Source organism: Lytechinus variegatus, chromosome 7, assembly GCF_018143015.1.
Source record: "Lytechinus variegatus isolate NC3 chromosome 7, Lvar_3.0, whole genome shotgun sequence".
Taxonomy (NCBI): domain Eukaryota; kingdom Metazoa; phylum Echinodermata; class Echinoidea; order Temnopleuroida; family Toxopneustidae; genus Lytechinus; species Lytechinus variegatus.
The window spans coordinates 2,300,857-2,315,878 of NC_054746.1; the positions used below are offsets into that span (position 1 = coordinate 2,300,857).

The 15,022-nt window shown below is 35.4% G+C and overlaps 1 protein-coding gene across 1 annotated transcript in view; it reads left to right on the forward strand.

Moving 5' to 3' along the window:
• The window catches only part of LOC121418203, a 71,788-nt gene that overhangs the window by 13,355 nt on the left and 43,411 nt on the right, over positions 1-15,022 (forward strand). The window contains exon 8 of the mRNA XM_041611932.1: positions 1,015-1,201. Coding sequence (XP_041467866.1) covers positions 1,015-1,201 — 187 coding nt within the window. The remainder of the gene's footprint in view (positions 1-1,014; positions 1,202-15,022) is intronic.

Here is a 15,022-nt window from a genome sequence, read left to right on the forward strand (position 1 = left end):
GTGCCAAAGGATTCTGGAAGAAATTGTGTAATTGCTGAGAAATAAGCAAAATAAGCACGGATTCGGTCACTTCCGTCGGGTCTTTATTCCAGCAATAATAATACACTGTCCCACGTGTGCCTATCTGTGTTGGTGATCTTCAGTGTAAACATTTTTCAGTGTAGATTTCAAGATTTCACAAAGTTCAGTTTATGTAACTGTACCAGATCTAGATCCTCGATGATATACTGACAATTAAGCCTGGTTTTACAGACTTTCTCATGAAATCAGTGTTTACTGCAACTACTGGCATTTCTCTTTAATGATCAATCATTTTATTGATGGTTATTGCCTAGTGCAGCTTAGATAGAATCTTAAATGTTATTGATTCTATGCGATGGAGAAAAAAAAAAGCCTTGCAGATAGGGAGTCTGTTACACCTGGGTGTTTGTGCCAGCGTATGTGGACATATGTATGGCAAGCTATAATCTTATTTAATCCTTTTCTATATAATTGGCATCTTTTAAAAACCCCAAATTGTTTCTTGATACAAAGAATTTGATTTCATATTGTTGCTCTTTTTGTGGTGTAACCAAAATGCAATTCTTGATATGAAATGTGTATTATCAAGAATTTGTGTCTGTTAATACAAAATTGTTTCTTGATATACCGGTATATAGAATTTGATTTCTTGGCATTTTGTGTTATCAAAGTCAATTTGTGATATCAAGAATGAAATGTGCGATATCAAGTACATGTATTTGTATTTGTCAACAACACAAAATGATCTTGTGAAGTAATTAATAATATGATTTCTTGGTATATTTATGTCGTCATAGTCAATTCTTGATATCAAGTATGGAATGGTTGATATAAAAAAAGAAGATTAAATAAGAAAATGTCTTGCCATACCTTCAGCAGGATACACTGGCTAAAACATTTAAAACCAACAATGCAGAACAGGTACATGTAAATCAGATGCAATGGAAATAATAGTCCTCTCCCTTTTCCCCCCTTTCGATTTCCCCCTTGCAGCCCAGACGGGGTCCAGGGTGCCCCCTGTCATCACCTCAGGCCGGTATCAGAGGGGAGTTTTGTCTTCCTCTTGCCCTCCCTCAGCTCCAGTGAGTCATGCTTCTCTGCCAGGTGCGTGGCCGTAGCAACCCTCATTCCGCCGCGGTCGCCCCTGCAGGCCCGGGCTGCCACCCCTTCGCAGCTATGGATATCCTTTTCATGAAGTAGCATGTTTCGATTGAGAAGAGAGTCACATTTATTTCCTTTTTTTAAACAAATTCAGTGTGTTGAGAGTATGGCAGAGAAGTGCAAGCTGAGGCTTAATCCTCACAAATGTTTCAAGAAAATTTGAAGTATTTAATAATGATAGTAACAGAAAATCCTTATTAAAGTGCATAAGTGATGCAGTTCTGTATGAACTTAACATGAGATAAAATATGGATATCATATTGTTTAACAAGAATACAAAGACAGTAAATAAGTCATGATTATAACATAAAATCATATGACAGTATAAGTCATATATAAGATATATAAGTTAAATAAGTCATATGATTATACCACTATAACAAAAGCAAGCAGTATATCATTTTATAAACTGGGGGGCATTTCATCAATATTTTCGTCCGACAAGTTGCCAGATCTGACAACTTTCCTGGATTCTGATTGGTTGAGAAGCACTGTTACTATAGTAACTGTCGAATAAAACAGACGTTTTATCCGACAAGTCCCTTCATGGTTTCATATATTGCACTCGTTATGATTGCTTTCAAAGTTCTTCAGTACACATTTAATGCTTTTTTTTACACTTTTTTTTGCAAAGAACTATTTTTACGATTTCACAATGCTTTAGATACTTAAGAGATGTTAATGGATAAATGGCAACTGTTCAAGACACCCTAAAATATGTTAAGGTCTTTTAGCTAGTTATTATAGGAAGTTGTGCTTCAATGCCATATTTCATTAGGCACCTGCATAAAGAGGAATTATTCAATTACGCATTTTGTAATCAATGCATAAATCTTCCTTTCTGCATTTGGGTTCATTTCCAGGTGCAAGTCATTTGTAGCAGAATTTCAATCGCTGATAACTATCAACTCTTATACAATTTTTTTTCTCTCTCTCTAAAGTTGCATTAGAGAAGCCATGACATCACAATTTTATGGGACTTAATTGGCTTACATCTGATTGCTGCCAAGTGGCAAAATAATGTCTTGTCTTGAACCCTATTTGAAAAAAAAATGCTGCTTCATATCCCATTGACTTATACTCCGAATGTGATGATGCGACAATCTGTTGCAAAAGTTGTAGTCATGTGGACCAGTTTGGTTTTGCTATATTTTATGGTTATTTCTGCCATGGGGGGGATTCAAGTATGCAAAGCAAAAGATAATTTATTCACTCATCATTGAAAGTGATTTTCATTCTTCTTGGAGTCCCCTCGGGAAATAAAAATGAATGAAGAAGAATAGATAATAAAATTATTAAAAATTTAAGAAATTAAAATGAATAGAAATAGTAAACGAATCATTTAAATGGCTTGCAAGTTTAAGGATTATCACTATATTTTCAGGTACTTTTAAAATTGTTTTGCAAGATGTTAATATTTTTACACAAGGGAGGGGCAAAATTAAGTGGTCTAAAGAAGTGACTTTATCCTGAGCAGCATTGCGTACAATTTTTGTCATACATTGATGTATATATCCTCATTTTAAGATCAATATTTGCTGTGTTAGCACCCCATTGCTTGCATTATCTTGATATGATCTCATTCACTGCTATCCAACTGTGTGGAAGAACCGCTAATGTTCCTAAAACATCCATAAACTGAAACTTTGCAAATTTATTCATCCGAGAGTACAAACCTATTTGCCGGTCTTAAACTTTATTGCACGATGTTTAGTAGTCAATATTAACGGTGCTTGCCCTTCATATTTTCCTTATCTTAATATGATTTCCTCCATGATATACCTGTCATGGGGGACTAGCGGGGCTTCACCCCTCCTATTTAATCAAGCATGTTTCTCTTTCCATTCCTGTGTATGTACAAGAAAATTCCATATTTAAAACCTGTTCTGGATTTAGCTCATATCTTCTTTCCATCAAAATGCCATTTCAGCTGATTGAGAGGAAGGCGATGTGTCTATGCTTTAAATGCAAATTTGGTTTGTGACAGAATGGGATATTTAGTGTTTTTCCTCAATGTCATTTTGATATAATTCCCAGGTTTTTTTTTAAAGCTTAGTGGTGGTATTGGTATTTCAGATGATAATAATAACTGGAAGAAGATGTGTATTTTCCATTTGTTTTGTATATGCTTGTATTATGTGTTGTTTTATGTTTATATACAGGGCCCCCAAGTACAACAGTATTTGACTTCTGATGGGGTTACCCTGTTTGAATGATACATAATGAATGAATGATGATTGAAAGAAAGAAAGAAAGAATAAATGAATAAATAAATAAATAACTTGGTAAATGAATAAATGAATGAATGAATGAATGAATAAATGAATGAATGAATGAAGGAATGAATGAATGAATGAATAAATAAATAACTAGATCAAAGAATAAATGAATGAATGAATGAAAGAAAGAAAAATGAATAAATAAATAAATAACTAGATGAATGAATGAATGGGAGTTGACATTTACTGATACATGCGATATCTGACTGGAGCAAGAAAGACACCATGGAAGGTCGTTATTATATTTTTTTAAGTGGCAGCCAATCTTTTACTGCAGAATAGTGCAGGAAAATGCTTTTGTGGAATCACTTAAAGCTATATCCAGATTATAATGGGTAGAACAATTAGTTTAGTTATAATCCTTACGAGATATCTCTCTCTCTCTCTATTTATCTCTCTTTTTCTCTCCTTATCACCCCTTTTCCCTAAATCAGAATTAGGGAGAACTTCCTACAGAAATAAAAAATTGTTGGAAGGTCAGCGGAAGATGAGATTTAGGCCTCTTTCAAAAAGCATAGTAAATGTTTTTGATTATAAGACCAATCAAATCATATCTTTTCAGTAGCTTATAACAGTAAAGTTAGCATGATAATAATTTTTATGAAACAGGGTTCTGCAGTAGTCAAGGATGTGACAAATGTGTTGTTGACCAATCAAATCGCATCTTTTCAGTAGCTTAAAACAGTAACGTTGGCATTGATAACTGGGTTTGTGAGTCCTGTAGTTGTCAAGGACGTGATGTAGCTTTCGTTAAAGGAGACACACGAAGAAAATTTCACGAAAGTGATGATTATAGACAAATTATATATGGATGGAAAGGTATTGTCTTTTTATACACAAATATGTCACTAAAAAGTCTTATAGATGCCGTGGAAATGCAAGAAATGAAATTATTAGACACCCTTCTCAGCCCCCCAGACCGACAATCACGCAGCCGAAAACGGTCGAGAATTATGACGTCACACAATCGACGTGCTCATCATCTCTCTGTGCATCATGCACTGAATCACCTTACTGACCTGTTCAATATCTTCTGAATTTACCGTTTTCTTCATGTAATGTGATATTCAATTTCTGTTTTCGACAACTTCAGACCAAACGTGATTCAGAACTGTGTTCCTTTGCCCGTTTTTATTGAATTGTGGACTGTAAAGACCAATTTTGTCCACTGCAGTCGTCATTGTGTTGCTCCACTCCAGTCAGTGAGTGAGTGAGTCGCTGCCCAAATAATATAAGTAGAGAATCTAATCAAGAACTTGAAAATCAAAAGCAGCAATTAAGAAGTAAGATTTAATAAATACAGGACTGAATAGAATCTCACATGAAAATAAAAAGAGAAAAAAGAGCTGATAGGAATGGGGAAGGAACATAATTAAAAAAAAAAATCCAGAACCAAAAAAAATCAAAGAGTTTCGAACCAGGATCCCCGCACTCATAAAAAAAACTTCGTGCGTACAGATTTGTCCACAGACCATGTTTCTATATGGACCGTGTTCATAACGATATATGAACAAAGTGCGTTCGCTGCAGTTGCCTCGCAATGCTTCGGCAATCCAAGTGCAATTCCAATCATTTCGCGATCATATATTGCCGTGTTTTTTGTGGTTCCTGAACTTGCTACGTAATTAAATTTCATAATTTTTATTCAGTTGTGAAGACGAATGTCTATGCTTTATATTGATAATAATATCAATGTGGTGCAAGCATGATTTCTAAGTGAAAATATGCTTTGTTTATTCACGTATATTTCTTGAAAACAAATAATTTTTTCTAAGCTAAATATCGGTTACCAAAATATGTTAAATGTGCATTTCATTTTACTGTTCAGAAAATTCAAACTTTTATCTATGTAATAAGACCAATCTTGAGAGGAATAAACTATTCTAAGAGCAAAAAACGCTGATTGGAAAGATCGTCTTCAATGGGCTGCTGTCAGCTCAGCTGCTCACTGCTCGTGGTGTGACGTCACTCAGCTGGAGCTCGCCAGAGGACGGACGAAGGCAGAAATATGCCATGAAAATAAGTCATTTTTGAGAGCTGATTTCTGCAAACTCTAATCACTATTTTAAAAGGTTAAGTTATATATCTGATTAGTAATACTTCCCTTTACAATGATGACCAAAAAAAGTCATTATAAAATACTTTTGATTCTTCGGTTGTCTACTTTAACGAAATCAAGTTGTATCTCGTCCTTTGCTTAATAGCATTGATAATGAGGTTTATGAAACCGGACCTTGTAGTAGTTGTCAAGGATGTGAGTATAATTCATCACACTTTGATTGATGACTATGACGTAAAACGGTACCAGGCCATGACATATTTCATTGACCATACTCCATATGTAGAAAAAGGGAAATACACATTTAGATTATCTTTTTAGGAAGCCTCTTATTGATACTTTGGCATTTGAAATAGTAATTTAGGAAATACATCCAAGCTTCATTATAAAGTTTATGAAAATCAATGATGTCATCAGTGTTCCAAGGACTTATTGAAAAGTGTTTTAATAATATAGACCTAAAATACATTAGTCATTTTAACTAGAGTTCTGTTTCTATTTTATGTGATGCAGGTTTGAAACCCTGATGTGAAGAATGTTGCATTACAATGAAAGTTTCAATCAATTATATTTTAAAACTGACTAGTAAGGATGGGTTAGAATCTATGATTTTATGATCTATGGTTTTCAGAATAGTTTTGATTAAAAACTCTAGATACATTGTCGTTCTCATCAATGTTCTGATTCTGTTTGTTATGCTAACATTAAAACTAGATGTGAAAATACTTTGCTATATTAACGAAAGTTTCCATTAGTCCTTACTGATTAGAAATTATAAAAATTGATTTTAATGAAGACCTAGATTATATTCTCTTTCTGTCAGAGTTTTTTTTTTCAATTTTCTGTGATGCAGGCATGAAATCTTGATGTAAGAAATTTGGCCATAGAACAAATGTTCCAATCATTTTTGTCTCACCTGCGAAGCAAAGTGAGACTATAGGCGCCGCTTTTCCGACGGCGGCGGCGGCGGCGGCGTCAACATCAAATCTTAACCTGAGGTTAAGTTTTTGAAATGACATCATAACTTAGAAAGTATATGGACCTAGTTCATGAAACTTGGCCATAAGGTTAATCAAGTATTACTGAACATCCTATTAGAGTTTCATGTCACATGACCAAGGTCAAAGGTCATTTAGGGTCAATGAACTTAGACCATGTTGGAGGAATCAACATCGAAATCTTAACCTGTGGTTAAGTTTTTGAAATGTCATCATAACTTAGAAAATATATGGACCTAGTTCATGAAACTTGGACATAAGGTTAATCAAGTATCACTGAACATCCTGCATGAGATTCACGTCACATGACCAAGGTCAAAGGTCATTTAGGGTCAATGAACTTTGGCCGAATTGGGGATATCTGTTGAATTCCCATTATAACTTTGAAAGTTTATGGATCTGATTCATGAAACTTGGACATAATAGTAATCAAGCATCACTGAAAATTTTGTGCAAGTTTCAGGTCTCATGATTAAGGTCAAAGGTCATTAGGGTCAATGAACTTTGGCCGAATAGGGGGTATCTGTTGAATTACCATCATAACTTTGGAAGTTTATTGGGCTAGTTCATTTAACTTGGACATTAGAGTAATCAAGTATCACTGAACATCCTGTGCACGTTTCAGGTCACATGACCAAGGTCAAAGGTCAGTGAACTTTGGCCGAATTGGGTGTATCTGTTGAATTACCATCATAACTTTGAAAGTTTATGGATCTGATTCATGAAACTTGTACATAAGAGTAATCAAGTATCACTGAACATCCTGTTCGAGTTTCAGGTCGCATGATCAAGGTCAAAAGTCATGTAAGGTCAATGAACTTTGGCCATGTTGGTTTTTTTTTTGAAAACATCATATCTCTGTAAGTTTATTGGTCTAGTTCATAAAAAAGGACATAAGAGTAACTATGTATCACTGAACATCTTGTGCGAGTTAGAGTAGTATTCAAAGTCAGCACTGCTGCTATATTGAACCGCGTGATGCAGGTGAGACGGCCAGAGGCATTCCACTTGTTTTTTTCTTCTATCTGGTAATCAGCCAGTAAGATATTCAGAATTCAAACAAAATCTTTATTGGATAGAATGTATGATAAGAACAGGGATTGCATATCCCTGATAAGAAATATAGAATTAATGTGCTTAACCCCTGCCGATGTTTTTGTTTTATCGTTGATTTCCATTAGACTCTTGTCAGTGCATGTGTCATTAATCGCCCAATCATTGTGCTCCTTATTTCTGGACAAAGGAATGGTATTTATGCCATCCTTATTTATGACATTGCTGGCTCTCCATAGTTCATTTGAATCAATTACAGTTTTAAAGACATAGGCCTGTATTCTGAAGCCAGGTTTAACTTAGGCCATGGTCTAAGTCTGGCCTAAAATTATGGGAAGCTATCAATGTGTGTAGAGAGTTTGTTTATAATGCTTCTTGTGTTTACTTGGATCATCATTTTGAGAATTTTTTTCAAATAATTTGAATGACAAAAGTTGTAATAAATTGATCACCTTATTCTTGAGATTGTTGCCACACTTGGCTTCCCATAGTTAAATCACAATTGTACACCATGCTGGAGTTAAGAATGTGGGCCCTTGCCTTAGAGGTCAGTGTTCTGCGGGTCACACCTCCTTTTCTACAGACTGTCTCCCCATTCACTAGAGAGATACTGTACACTCAGGAAGGACATTGATACACCTTGATATTCATGAGACAAAATAGAATTATGTTTTATAGCTGCAAGAGATAAGCATTTATTTCATTTCCTTTGGTTTATTTTTATTGTTATCCACATGTATGTCCCCCTTTTGTCCCTTTTAGAAACAAATTTTCATTGCAATTCTTTGAGGATGTCTAGCGGTGCTATCTAGGATGTGATCTCGTGGCTTTGTAGAAGATAGGGTTTCGGTTCTCCGGTCTGATGTCTTGCGATGGAAACCAAGGTTACGGGAACCGCTAATTAGGCACATTTTGGCTTTCCTCCAGTGGGAAGTGCGCGTCGAGTTACCAAGCTTGGATCCTTTTCGTTTAGGGTTACGCGGCGTGCCAGGTGTTGAGTTACCTATCCATCGGTGAATGCAGTATCCCTTAGAGACTGACCCGCTCCCTATTGGCTCTGCTCAGGGATCACGGCAAGGGCGTAGGTCGAGATGGAAGTGGGGGAGGGGGTGATGGACGGAGAGAGAGAGGAAGGGGGAAGATTTTAATCAAGATTTCTGTAGCAGTAATTGCTGGAGGCACAACGAGAAGTTCATAACCTGTGAATCTTAAAATCCTTTGGTGATTGAGCAGTATATTAAAAATACATGTTGCTTTGCAGTATCGGATGGAGGGTGTGACATTTGAAATTATCTGATAGATTTTGACTCAAGTCTGTTTGTTTTGATACTCACAGGATCTGGCTAAGATTAAGCCAGTGTCGCTATGTTTAGGTGTATGAAAATGTCATATGAATTGTATTGTTTTGGGGCTTTACTCCTTTTTCTGTGTAAATAAAATTTGTAAAAACCCAACTATTTATGAGCTAGAATGGATGTGGGGATAGGTAATCATGATTCAACGAGATGATAAGGTTTCTGTTGATGAGTACCCAGCATACTTTTTTCCTTTCTATGCTTTATGTTTGGGTCTGGTCAAGAATGCTGGCATATGAACCATTTCATGCATACACTGGTCTTCGCAAATAAGTTTTCTTTTCTCTTTCCTGGAGTTTTAAATTCCTTTAATGGAATATACCACTCTTGAACTTACCCTTGATATGTTATTTTGGCTCCTCCTGTGAGCGTTAGCAAGGAGGTGTTTGAGGGAAAGTTATTCAGTGAAAATGTTATAAGCTACTGCAGATACTTGTATGTGATTGGCTGAGAACAGATTAGTCTGTGAAAAACAGTGATAGAATTTTTCTTGAAACGCACCCCAGCCCTTATAGGCCTATATTGTCATATTTCCCCTCCTGTTTGAAAATGAAAGTTAAGGGTCAAGGGCAGTGGTCTGTGGGGAAATTAGGAAGCACACTAGTAATTCAGATGTTGTGTCACCCGATTTATTAGGTGCCTTTTAGCTGCTGTCTTTTTAAGTCTTGAACCGCCTTGTATGGCATTACATCAAAATGTTGACCGATGTAGTGGATGGAAGTAATTGAGTTGATTTTTAAGTATACGCATAAATGAAATCAGTTGTGAGAAGGAAGTTCATTTATTAAAAGTGTTGGTGAAACTGGCACAGAGTCCTGATGTGAAAATGAAAACATGATATGCACATTCTATGAGAGTTCATAACATGTTTGTCTATTTTTTCCCCTTTTTATTATGTTTTAATGGAGATTTCATGGCAGTCTATGTAGAAGATAATTTTCAGTCTTCTTTCTCACATATGATAAGTTTTGTAAAAGTGTTTTTTAAAGTTATGTAACATTACAAATTATATTCGGGAATGATTTGGTAAGTAGGAATTGTATGCACTAGCTAAGTTGCATAATATACATCCATTCTACTGTACCCAGTTTTTCCTATTTTACTATCGTAATGTCAAAGTTAATGCATTCACACAGTTTCACAGAACCATTATCTGTTTAAAAAATAAAAAAATAAAATAAAGAAAACAAAAACTGGCAATTTTCCAAACACATAAAATTTTAGTCTTCCTGTTCCTGGCACTTAATGATTTTCATGCGTCCATTAAAAAGATTACTAAATACAGAAATATTCTTCATGTGAAATAAATCGGTTAAGTATGCCTGACTGCAAAGGGGAAGCCTACACATATTGCTACTTGATGTAGAGGAAATGACTCTAAAATACTTTAAATTTCAAGAAGAGAATGAATAGAAAATATGGAAATATGCCTATTTTGGGATATCCCTTGAATTTTTGTCCATATTTCTTGGCATTCAGGTTTTTTTAAACTATATGATTGTTGATCTCTTTGTTCCATTGACTAGTTTTCGTAATGAAGGGCCTCTCAGAGAAATGTGTCTGTCTTGGCAAATGGATTGACTTGTAAGATTTTAGAGTAGCAAGTGTTTTCAGAGCTAATAATAAACCACAGGTGAGATCGGGCACTCCGGATCGATCTCGAAATATGAAATTATCATGATTGAAAGTTTCCGCTGAGCTTTCTGGATTTAGAGATCCGGTCTAATGATTGATTGAAACTTCTGTGATTTTGTCCCAAAGCTGTTCTTTTAATTAAATAGGCTTAGGTCTGGATGTGAGTGAATTCATGACTTCTTTGTTTTAAACCTTACATGAGGAATACAAATAAAAATGTTTCTATGATAGTGGATGAGATAGGTCAGTTTATTTTCTTCTCGTAATTAACAATGGATCTGTGCATGCAACAGATATATCTTTATAAAAAGGACAAATAGAGCTCTAAATAATTTTATATAAAAGTGATAAGGGACCTAGTGCTTCCATAAATACAGTAATATATACCCTTACCCTCCCTTTCCCCTCCCTCTCTTCCCCCTCTTCGCCCCCCCCCCCTCCATTGGATTAGACAGGTCATTTTCCCCTCCTAATTAAAATTGGATCTGTGCATCCAACAGATACCTAAATTGGACAATCACGACCTACATGTACCAGGTATAAATAATTTTTTTGGGGGGTAAATATGTTTATTGAAATAAATGATAATGATGATGATAATAAACATTGCTTATATATATCGTAAGATAAAAGACAAAGTTTTTCTATGTATATGTACATTGTACACTGTTTATATAGCATAAGATGAGAGACCTAGTTCTTCCATAAATATGTACATTGTATACCCCTTCCCCCCCCCCCCTCCTCCCTTCAGTAGTGATATACTTGATGGCAGGCGGGTCTTTTCAAAAGTGTAAATTACTTTGGGACACTCAGTAGATCTCATTATTGGGGGGTGGAGAGTACTTTAGTATGAACCCCCCCCCCCCCCCCCCCGATCTCGATCAGGTGGCCACGACAAATATATGCCTGCTCATCACCCATCATGGAATCTACCAAGTATGTACTGTACTCTGAAAAATGTATGTTCTATTGACAAAATGGAAAATTATGCCAGTTTATCATAAAGTGTGACATAGCAACAACTTACAGATACATTCATGATCAGATCTTTTTTTTATCTGAGAGTATTTATATCAATACAACACAAGAAATGCAAAGGATTTTCATCGACCAAAGCCAAGACTCTCATCTCTTAAAAACTCAATTTTATTTCAAGGACCACAACTCTGGAATTCTGTTTCTATAGATATCAAGCAATCAGTTTCATTAAATGTTTTTAAGTCAAAATCAAGGCAAATTATTTTAATTCATAAAGTTTGTTTGTATAAATTTAATTTAGGCATATTAGGCAACCCCCCTCCCTTTATGTTGTAGTTTAGTGATTTTTTTTTCTTTGTTATTAAAGTCTTTGTATGATTATTATGTTATAGGGTCAGCTAATCACAAGGCTTGTTCCTTTCTTGCTGTCCCTCTCGTATTCAATCCAATGTTTATTTATATTTGTTGTTGTTGTTTTTGTATTTTATTAATACGATGCTTTGTATATGTAGTGTTTTTGTATGGATTTTTATGAGAAAATAAATTGAAATTGAAATTGAATTGAATTAATGTAAGTTTGGCAGCATAGCTCCTCACCAAACCTGATTTTATTTCAGGCATGACTTCATTATTTACATCATACAAACATGAGGATATGAATCATTGTGGTATTTTGGGAAAAGCCTATTTTATATACCGTATAGGAATTGGTGGAAGCTTGTAACCACTGAAGGGGTAATGTTTTCCCTTTTAACCATGGTTTATAATTATGGTAGTACAATATGTGATTGACCTTAGGATTTGCGCCTGTCATTGAGGGAGGGGTCAAATTTGAATTTAAGTTACTATTGTGTTATATTTTGTGGAAGTCGATTGATTTGTATGCAAAACATGCCAAGAATACTTCAGTGTATTTATTTCAGATTTTAATGAATTAAAATGCCTGCAAATTTTTTGGAATTGTTGATTTTTCTCAAATTATATTAAATTACCAGTTCTGATTTCATGACAAAAAAATTATCTATTTTTCTTACAGTTTTTTTGGAAAACTTAAAATCATTCTGAAAAAACAACAATTTTTACCATCTTCCTTTCCAGGGGCCTGTTGCATAAAACTTTTTACCTGAGAAAACTCAGTTATTTTTACCCGAGTTTTTGCCCTGTGTTAAAGTCAATGGCAGAAATCAGAATAACCTTAGTTTTCAGTTTTTACTGGAGTATTCTCAGGTAAAAGGTTTTATGCAACAGGCTGCAGGTAGTCTTTTTTCACACCACCTTCTAGCTGTTTTCTTTTTTTAATATCTACTGTTTGAGGCAAAATATAACACTTTCTTTTCAGCTTAAGGTTATTCCTCTAAATTTAGATAAAACGTGATATCACAAAGATTGCACAGTTAAATAACATTTAACCCTGATCTACCAGTTGTAGGTTGGTCTATGTAGAGGTGCGCATCTTTGTTTTATTTTGTTTTTGTTGCTGTTTTTATTCAAAATTTGGTAAATCATTCATTAATTACAGTACCATTTTTACAATTCTGGTTTTAATGAATCAGTAGCCAGAAAATTGAGCACTTAATAGTTCATCTGCATTGAGTGCCTTATAAGTGTATTTTCCAGCTAATATAAAAGATCATATTTATGCATCTGCCCAGTAGAGATAATCTTATTGTCAGCATCATCTAAGACCAAGTTTGTCCTCATTTCTCATGTCTGTTGCAGTACCATTGAATGGCTTCTTTCAGTTATTTTTCTTTTACTTGATAAGGATAGAAGAAGCAAATTTTAATTTCCCTCAAGGGATGATTAGACTTTGATTACCTGTCAATCCTTCTCCTAATCTTTTCACATCCTCAGAAGGTGGTTTCAGACCGCCTTGAAGTTTGTCATTTCCAGGTATTTTCTAATCAGGAAATTTACCCCAATCAGAAAATACCAGGTAATATTGGCAATGTGAAGGCAAATTATGCATAATCTCCCTGAAAGAAAATACCCACTAAATAGTAGTTACTTGTCAAAATTACGAGAACTTTTGCATGTATTTTTCCAAGGTCGCAGGTATTTTGGCAATGTGAAAGCAATTTACAAGAACTTTTAGTCCAGCGTGTAGTTGGGCACGGGCGCCATGGGTGGCTGCTGAGCTAGTGATTTGAATCTCACGCCTTGCCTGCTTATCAGACCATACTGCGCATGCTCGTAACTTCAGGAACTTATGCCGAAAGGTATGTTTTAGGGCAGTGTGAATGCAGGAATAATTAATGGGTATTTTTTAGCCTAAAGAAGTTCTTGTAATTTAACAGGGATTCTTATGATCGAGGCGGTTTGAAACTACCTTTTAGCATGCCGATACTTCTCATGCTAGACTTCTTCCTGCTATTTTGTTCAAAGGTACAATAATCAGGAACTGGGGGCGAGCGAACGAGCGAGAAAAGGAGGGTGGGTTGGCGTAATTACGGTCACGTGATTTTGCGCTAACGGTGATTCCTCCTCCGCTTACTTCTCCGATGAAAAATAAGTCAAGGGTTAGGATTGTGATAGTTGGGGTTTTTTTTATTTGGAATCACGTGAGGTATAGGATTAATGTTAAGGTAAGGTCTGAAGCTCAGGTTTGTTAAACTTCACGTCTGCATTTTCAGTAGGAGCAGTTGTCACCTGAGCAATTGTCATGGATCATCATTACTTGGCGCATCCATGGTCAATAGATTTTGAATAAAATTAGAAAACAGATGACATTCTGACCTCAAACAGCAAGATTTTTATGCATAAAATACTTTGCAGTAAAGGACACTGTAGACTGTGGCATTTGAAAAATTCAATTAACCTTCAGGTCATCATAGTCATACAGGCCTATATAAAAAGAATGGTATGTTAACTTTAACCGTGTTACGGGGCGGGGGGGGGGGTAGGTTTTATGGCATGGTGCAATCAAGGTCATTAGATTTTTAAATAAAATCCTGAAAAAATTTAAATAGCCTGCTTGTTGTAATCATACAAGCTTGTTTTTAACGAAAAGTTATGTTAAATTATCATTTTGTTATTTTGGGGAGCTACTTTTCACCATCTACTCCCTAAATCTGCTAAACTGTGGATAATTTAATAATGCAGTGAATGGGGATTTTCTGGGGCTAGCTAGCTCTTTTTTGTCTCACCTGCGAAGCAGAAAGAGACTATAGGCGCCGCTTTTCGGATGGCAACAGCGGCATCAACACCAAATCTTAACCAAAGATTAAGTTTTTGAAATGAAAGCATAACTTAGAAAGTATATGGACCTAGTTCATGAAACTTGGCCATAATATTCATCAAGTATTACTGAAAATCCTGCCTGAATTTCAGGTCACATGACCAAGGTCAAAGGTCAATGAACTTTGGCCATAATGGGGGTATCTGTTGAATTAACATCATATCTCTGTAAGTGTATTGGTCTAGTTCATAAAACATGGACATAAGAGTAACCAAGTAACACTGAAGATCTTGTGCGAGGTT